The sequence below is a fragment of the Macrosteles quadrilineatus genome, unplaced genomic scaffold (genome assembly GCF_028750875.1).
Source record: "Macrosteles quadrilineatus isolate MER2022 unplaced genomic scaffold, UCM_ALF_1.0 Scaffold_5__1_contigs__length_97177068, whole genome shotgun sequence".
Lineage (NCBI taxonomy): Eukaryota > Metazoa > Arthropoda > Insecta > Hemiptera > Cicadellidae > Macrosteles > Macrosteles quadrilineatus.
The window spans coordinates 5,851,645-5,860,097 of NW_026542598.1; the positions used below are offsets into that span (position 1 = coordinate 5,851,645).

Here is an 8,453-nt window from a genome sequence, read left to right on the forward strand (position 1 = left end):
TTATGACAAGACCATTTTCAGGAAACCATTGGAAAACGTTGTTAGACTCAAGAAAAGTAGCAACTTCCATGGGTTTATCAAACAAAAATTGACGTATCATCGGCAAAAAAACACAAATAGGCATCTGAAACACTATTTCAGGTGTCATTTATGTATAAATGATATTTACATTAAAATATAACCAAAAATAGAAATGAGGTGGTAAAATAAACTCCACATATCAAACACTCGTACCTAGGGTGTTTTAATGCATGTCAAAGATATATATTTAGCTGATCATCTGATCAAATCAGGTAATGTTTTGTTTTGGTTGTAACTGGGAAGAGTATTTGGGTCCAATTGCTTATTCCTTGACATCTTAAGGCTTTTGCAATGTCCATTTACAATAAGGGTAAGACATCGTATCGGTGAACGTTTTTAAGACATTATGTGAAACATGCATCAATCTCTTCGACTCCCCCGGACTAACTTCATAACCACAACCGTCCTCATCTATGTTTATAATGTTTCTGTCCATGTTATCACATGATTTTAAAATCAAAAAGGCTAGCAAGTATTTCACTTTAGGATTTTCATTTGTATTCTTGATTGTTGCTATGTATTTTGAAGATACGTCTGGTTGTTGTTGAAATGTATATTTTGCCTCTTTGTCAAGTTCATAGCAATTCAGTACAAACTCCTTGTAATACGCAGTTATCATAACTTGCTTTTTCATTTCTGCAATCTTTTGTGGCAAAGAGGCGATAGCTGTCAAAACTGAAAAAAAGTAAAACGTATGAAATTAAATGTTTAATATAATTTCCTGTACAATTATTGCTTATGATTTAGTCATCGATATCCAATTCGTTGATAAAAGGCACGGTAAAATGGTTTAACTTGTATTATTTATTTCATTTTAGTTTGTGTTGCAAACTCATATGCTCTGGCAAAAACTTAAAATTTGTTCCTATTTTCTTCATCACCTCTTTGATATGTGTTAGTGTTGTATTAAGTCTGTTCTTTTTATCATGTGTTTAAATATGTTTGTTGTCAGATGTTTTTGTAAACATTGGTTTAGTTTGAAAATAGAGTTTGTTCAAGCAAGATGTGTGAATAATATTCTTGTATAAGAAATAGAACATGGTGGCAGCTTAGTGGATTTTTTATCGAACAAAGTCTAAAACCACGCATGATGTCAAGTAAGGGCAGAAAAAAACGAAATACTCGTAGGCAAAGGTATGAGGACAATGAGGAGGATGCCCAAAGTGAATTCAACTACATGTCAGAAAGGGATTCTAGAAAGACTGAAGGTGAGTCACTAGGTTTTGCATTGGGACAGACAAACCGAGAAAATAATGCAGTAATGTGTACTCCTACTCCTATGATAAATCTGACGTTACCAACTCCAGATTCCTTCTCTTTTACTCCGAATGAGTGGCATTCCTGGAGGAATCGCTTTCAAAGGTACAGACGGGGGTGCGGTCTGGATAGCACTTCCGACGCTCGGCAAATCGATGTACTTTTGTTTACAATGGGTAGTAGGAGTGAAGATATTTTCGATTCGTTTTCACCAAAACCGAATACTTATGACGAGGCTCTTCGGGCCTTTGATGCATACTTTGTGCCAAGACGAAATATCATTTATGAGAGAACAAAATTTCTGAGACACAAGCAAGGGAGTGATCCATCTGAAAAATTCATAACAGATTTGCATGGTCTTGCAAAAACGTGTGCATGGGGTGAACTGAACGATGAGATGGTGCTTCTGGTCCTCATTATTGGTATGAAAGATGAGGCTCTAAGTGATAGACTCCAGCTGGACTCTCAATTGACTCTGGAGAAGGCGATTAATACCTTGCGCCAACACGAGGAGCTAGAACGCCAAAAACGTGAGCTCGCCAATACTAATGTTTTTATGGTGAATCAAACTTCAATACAAGTTGGTAAAACAAATCTGTCTGAAAGAGCTGGTGAACAGAAATTCACCGAGGATGCTATGAGAAAAAAGTGCAGGAAATGTGGTTATAACTGGCACGGATCACTGGCCGAATGCCCTGCTAGGAAAGCCAAATGTGACAAATGTTCCGAGATTGGACATTTTTTTCGATGTTGTCCCTCCCGCGAAAAGTGGATGAGAAAAAACAAAAACGCTGTTAAGGAAATCGAACAGCAAGATTCAGACAGTGGTTATCAACAGGTTCCTGAGATTTTCATAGGGAATATAGACAGCAGTGACAAAGCCTGGGTCCAGGAGGTAAAAGCAAGCTGTGGAAACCAAGATTTAGGTCTTATAAAATTTAAACTTGACACAGCAGCTGATGTAACCATGATTCCTGTAGGAGTTCTTGGTGATTTTATTAAGACTCTGCCTCTAGGAAAGTGCAAATCCCCTGTGTTTAGCGCAAAGAAGAAAGAACGAATCAATATTTTGGGAACTTTAAGGCTAAAGCTTGAACATAAGGGTGTATCAGTTTATGATCTTGCGTATATTTCTGAGGAGATCACTGGTCCACTTCTTAGCAGACGTTCCTGTGAAGAGCTGAACCTGGTGAGGAGAATTTTTTCTGTAGATTCACATGATATTGACTGGGCTACTAAGTATCCTAATTTATTTCAAGGGCTGGGAAATATGAAAGGAGAGTACAAGATTGAAATGAAGGAGAATGCAGTTCCTTACGCTATATCCACCCCCAGGGTTGTACCAATACCTTTAAAAACCAAGGTGAAAGAGCAGTTAGACGATATGCTTGAGAAAGGAGTGATTGTTCCAGTTGAACACGCGACTGATTGGTGCGCACCAATGGTAGTTTGCGCAAAAAAGGGAGGTGGGGTTAGGATCTGCGTAGACCTATCCAAACTCAACAACAGTGTGAAACGTCGGTTTTATCCTATCCCAAAGATCGAACTTTCATTGGCCGAGATCGCGGGAGCCAAGTACTTCAGCAAGATCGATGCGAATTCCGGGTTCTGGCAACTGAACCTTGCAGAGGAGTCACAAGATTACACAACATTTATCACCCCTTTTGGGAGGTATAAATTCCGTAAGTTACCTTTTGGAATTACGTCCGCTCCTGAAGAGTTTCAGCGCCGCATGTCAAAAGCTTTAGAAGAGGCAAAGAACTGTTTAGTGCACATTGACGACTGTCTGATATGGGGAAGAACGAAAGAAGAACACGACGAGTGTCTTAGGGCCGTTCTAGAGAGAGTGCAAGCTAATGGAATCACCTTGAATAAGCAGAAGTCGGAGTTCTGCAAGAAGACTGTGACATTTCTGGGGTTTGTGCTGTCTAAGGACGGAATCAAGCCTGATCCAAGCAAGGTACAAGCGATTGTGGACTTACCAGCTCCAAGAAACGCTAATGAAGTACAAAGATTCATGGGCATGATCACTTTTCTGGCAAAATTTATTCCGAACCGCAGTGAGATTTTGGAGCCAATTACGAGCTTGTTAAAGACTAAAAACGATTTCTTTTGGGGACCAGCTCAAGAAAACGCTTTTGTCACAGTAAAACAGATTTTATCATCAGAGCCATGTTTGACTGTTTACGATCCGCAAAAACCCTCGATTCTTTCTTGCGATGCTTCAAAAAAAGGTCTTGGAGCGGTTTTACTTCAAGTTGAAGGAGAAAACAAGAAACCTGTGGCATATATATCTCGGACTCTAACGCCTGCTGAAGAAAACTACAGTAACATTGAGAGAGAAGCGCTTGCGTGCACATGGGCAAGTGACCGTTTGAAATGTTTCCTGATGGGTAAAATGTACACAATTGAGACCGACCACAAACCGCTTGTCTCAATTTTCAAAACACAAAATTTGGACGAGCTCTCACCGAGGCTACAGCGGTTCCGAATGCGTATGATGAGATACGATTATCGCATGACCTGGACCCCAGGAAAAGACCTTGCCATAGCAGATCTACTATCAAGAAGTCCTATTCCGGCTGACGAAGATGGCGAATTGACCGAAGAAGTGGAAGCCTTCGTCCACGAAATCAGTCTGATTAGTATAAACACTACAGATGAAAATGTGACAAAGGTACTTCACTCACAAATGAGAGATCCAATCTGTGCACAACTTAAGTTACAAATTTTAGACGAATGGCCTGTAAAATCAAGTTTACCTAATGAGATTCAAGAGTACTTTAATGTGAAAGACGAGTTATGTTGTATTGATGGGCTATTGCTTCGAGGAACTCGGATGATAATACCTCAAGAACTACGAGCGGAAATGCTCGAGAGGCTTCACAGTGGACACTTGGGAATCACAAAAACAAGGAAACGTGCTTTGGGAACCATGTGGTGGCCTGGAATTTCAAGAAATAGAAAGGAAAATCAAATCGTGTCCAGTGTGTATTCAGAACTCAACTAATCACAGTGAACCATTGATTCCGAGAACTGTCCCGGATTACCCGTGGCAAAATGTGTCTGTTGACTTGTTCAAACACGAAGACAAGTGGTATATGGTTATCGTGGATCACTACTCAAGATACTTTGAAGTCGAGGAAATGCATCGAATGAGGGCTTCAGATGTGATTCGGGTTTGCAAAACCACATTTTCACGTTTTGGAATTCCTCAACGTGTTTATTCAGATAGTGGGACACAATTTCACCATATTGACTCAAGTGAATTTAAATTGTTTGCAAAGGAGTGGGGGTTCTCCACATTCAGAAGTAGTCCCCACCACCATCAGGGAAATGGGGCAGCTGAAGCAGCTGTGAAAGTAGCAAAAGGGCTAATGAAGAAAAACAAGGATAAATTTGAACTTGCCCTACTTTCTTACCGGACCTCACCTCTTGAAACCGGCTTTTCCCCATCTGAACTTATGTTTGGAAGGAAATTAAGAGACAATCTTCCATCTACTTTGGTTGGAAATCCTGTGGAAAATAAGAATTTTCTTGAGAGGGAGAATAAGTACCAGAATAAGTACAAGATACAATTTGATAAACGACATGGAGCGAGTGGTTTAAGTGAATTAGAAGTTGGAAGCATGGTATGGATCACAGATCTACGTCGACACGGTAAGGTAGTCAGGAAATTGAACGAACCACGTTCCTACCTTGTGGAAACTGACAAGAGAACTATTCGCCGAAACAGGAAGTTCTTAGTTCCTGCACCGTACTACGGAGGAGATGGAATTCTTTCAAACTGTTCATCCATGGTCCTTAATCGTCCATGCAACTCACGTGATCGTCCAGGAGCTGGCACAGTAACCCGTTACGGAAGGTCCATTAAGAAACCGAGGCGGTACTGAGGTTCATAAAGATGTGGACATCTTGAAGCGGGATGTTGTATTAAGTCTGTTCTTTTTATCATGTGTTTAAATATGTTTGTTGTCAGATGTTTTTGTAAACATTGGTTTAGTTTGAAAATAGAGTTTGTTCAAGCAAGATGTGTGAATAATATTCTTGTATAAGAAATAGAACAGTTAGTTCAAGGACTCCTTAGGATAACCTTAATATTGTATAGAAAGTGTTTAGAGGAGAAAGCATTCAACTGAATTCCAAAGTTTCTACGTACGAGTTAAAGAACAAACAAGATTTTAGCTAATCACCGTGTTATCTTAATAATAAAGCAAATATGTAGGCTACATGTCCAACTCATAAAATAACTTGGGAGAATTTAAGTTTGATTTGAATTATTTTGGTCATAAACGTTTTATCCACAAAACACTAACTATAGACGAATTGTTTGAAAGTAACTTATACACAATTCACTACCTGCGTTGAAATATAACAGGAAAAAGACAGTAGTGTCAACACTACCGTCATAAAGAAATGGTCATTAAATGCATTTAAATTTGAGTTCGATCATCATAGAATATGGACAAATAGGCTTGACCCAGTAGATGATTTCGTATAAGTCATAGATAACTCTCCTTACCTTGTCCAAGTCCTTGGCTCATTTTTTCGATAATATCCTATAAATGTAAAAGAAAATATGTCATTAAATGCTGTTGACACATCCAATAAATAAGCTAAGCTGAAAATATCAGTAGTAAAAAATTGCCAATTTCTCCCCCTTATATTGTTAGGTTTTTTTTCTTTTCCATATCAAAGATCAGTTGTCTAGGCAATATCTGTCTGTCGTCGAGTAACAGAAAGGGGTCTTATGTAAGTATGTGGTGTACATGTATTTAGTATAATAAAAATGTTTATGAAGTAAATTTTAATGATGTACATTATTTACGCTGTAAAGTACACGCGTATTTTAACTGTATGTTGCTTTACTTAACGTTGCTCACTCCCTGCGTTCGGATTATGAAGCATTTAATACAAACACGTTCACAATCGTACATAGCATTTTATACTTCTAAGAATCATGTTTACTTTAGAAAACAAATTATTTATAATCTAATAGAAAAGGTTAAGACTAATAAGCTTTTAATATGGGTGTCTGGAAAAACTAAATCAATTTATTATATTATATTTAATCGTTTATTAAATGAAGTCTTCCCTTGCATTTAAGATTAACCATTTTAGTTCAAACAAAGCTAATTTAATAAAAACTGCCATACCTCTTTCTTTGGGTCTTGCAATATCCATACTGTGACGGGAAGTTGGCTATTTACAAATTCTTTTCCTTTACACTTGCCATTTTCAAAGTACGCCCATTTGTCATTCGACAACCATACTTCCATCATTTCGTCTTTCACGTTTATAATGTTTTTGTCCATGTTATCACAAGTGGTCATAATAAGTAAGGCTACTCTGTTTGTACCTTCTATGTCATTAAATAGAATCGACACGTACTTTGCATTAGAATCTAATTTCTCTCTTTCTTCGTCATTTAGTTCGTAGCATTTTAAAACAAATTCTGTTTCGGTATGGACAGTAATTTTTATGTTTTCTAAAATACTATAGGATTGTTGTTGAAAATCAACAAGAACGTCTACAACTGAAAATCAAAATCATTATTAATTTATAGCCTACATACAGTTAAGGAACACAAACTTTCGAATTAACCGTAAGCTATGAAAAGAATACTTAAATCTAGGCCTAAAACCTTTATGAAAAACATACCCTAATAATATTAGTTTTTCGAAAAAACCCTCCCCTAAGGGCAATACCGTTATTAAATGGCTGCATGTAATCGCATTGCGAAATATTGAACATGCGCACAGAGAAGTAAGACATCTTACTTCTCTGTGACATGGGTCAGCGGTTTGTTTACATTTTTATTCCTAAGTTATAATGTTAATTCTCTATAGTTTATAAAAACTCGTCGTTAAATAATGAACTGCTCAATTTTGACTGGTTAACTTCTTTAACCTTTTGCTAAGTAAATATCAGCTGGCTTTCACTTTTAAGTTTATATGGAAAAGGCCAAATGCTAGAAGAGCATACGATATGAATTAACTTTTGAAAGTGATAGTGATGAAGGGTATGTTGTTCGCTGAACTAGGTGGATAAGAGAAAGCGTTGATGATTTGAATAATTTAGACTCAATTGATTTTATTACTAGATATAAATTCTCGAAAAGTTTTGCCTTTTTCTTTAGGTTATCTTACAAGGTATTTAGTATAGGCGTATCTCTAGGTATGTGATCAGCGATCGTGTTGAACTGATTGGCGATCAAGGGCCACACTTTTATCCCGACTGAAAAAAAAAACTCTCGGGTTTTGCATTCAAGTTTGACAAAATCTTTTTATTCCAAAATTATCAAATTTTTTTTTCATATTCGTAAAAATATGCTCCTTTCTCCTTTCCCCAGTTTTGGGTAAACCTACGCTCAAACAATAATAATGGTTTTGCGTACGGTCAGACATAAATGAGGACAATAACTAAACCTAAATTGTCATTATTCTGCTGGTATTTATAGAAAACTCGTAACAATTCGTTCCTCAATTAATTGTATATGTTTTTATCAACATTGCTTTGCCTGTGTATTTACTCATGTTAATTGTGTCGCTATTTATTCTTTTTTTTATTGCTATATTGTTCTTGTTGTTCAGGATCTATTATACTCTTGTAATCTGGCTGTCTCCAGTTTTCCCCCCTTTTCACTACCTCATAAATACTGATTTATTTTCTAGGTTATGTATACTTAGTCCCATGACAGCCAGGTATTATGACAGTTCGAGTTCACTGCCACCTGGATTTTACTCTAAACTCTCGTTTATAAAACCAGCATTAGTTTTGACACGTTTTCGTTGGTGAAATCAGATTTCTTTAACTGTTGTTCGAATAATAAGTTATTTTCAACCGTTAGCGTGAATTTGGTGAAATGTTTATATGTTGTAAAATGACTGGCTGTGCAACCGTGTGGTTGTAGTTCTCGCCAAACAATCAAAAGGTCACGAGTTCTATCCTGAGAAATATCAGTCGTATCGTGTAGTAGAGGGGTGGAAACTGGACCCACCTAATCCTGATCATTCCTGTCAAATAACTAAGCTTATCCTTATCACAGACCATCTAACACTGTAGAGTTTTTAATATAATATCAGAATAAACTATTGATAAAAGTCATGAATATA

At 37.1% G+C, this 8,453-nt stretch overlaps 1 protein-coding gene across 1 annotated transcript; it reads left to right on the forward strand.

Annotated features, from left to right (window-relative positions):
* The first annotated feature begins 1,171 nt into the window (after positions 1-1,171).
* On the forward strand, positions 1,172-5,231 carry LOC128994226 (uncharacterized protein K02A2.6-like). The gene is made up of 4 exons (XM_054418623.1): positions 1,172-1,289; positions 1,686-3,398; positions 3,873-4,015; positions 4,626-5,231. The coding sequence occupies exons 1-4, from the start codon at positions 1,172-1,174 to the stop codon at positions 5,229-5,231; spliced, it is 2,580 nt and encodes an 859-aa protein (XP_054274598.1).
* Positions 5,232-8,453: the final 3,222 nt, after the last annotated feature.

Bases quoted from the DNA above. Each gene is read 5' to 3' on its own strand.
- LOC128994226 (XM_054418623.1), top strand. From the start codon at position 1,172: ATGTCAAGTAAGGGCAGAAAAAAACGAAATACTCGTAGGCAAAGGTAT. The intron at 1,290-1,685 runs GTGAGTCACTAG...AATTCATAACAG, and splicing joins GGATTCTAGAAAGACTGAAG to ATTTGCATGGTCTTGCAAAA. The intron at 4,016-4,625 runs GTACTTCACTCA...TTGTTTGCAAAG, and splicing joins CAGATGAAAATGTGACAAAG to GAGTGGGGGTTCTCCACATT.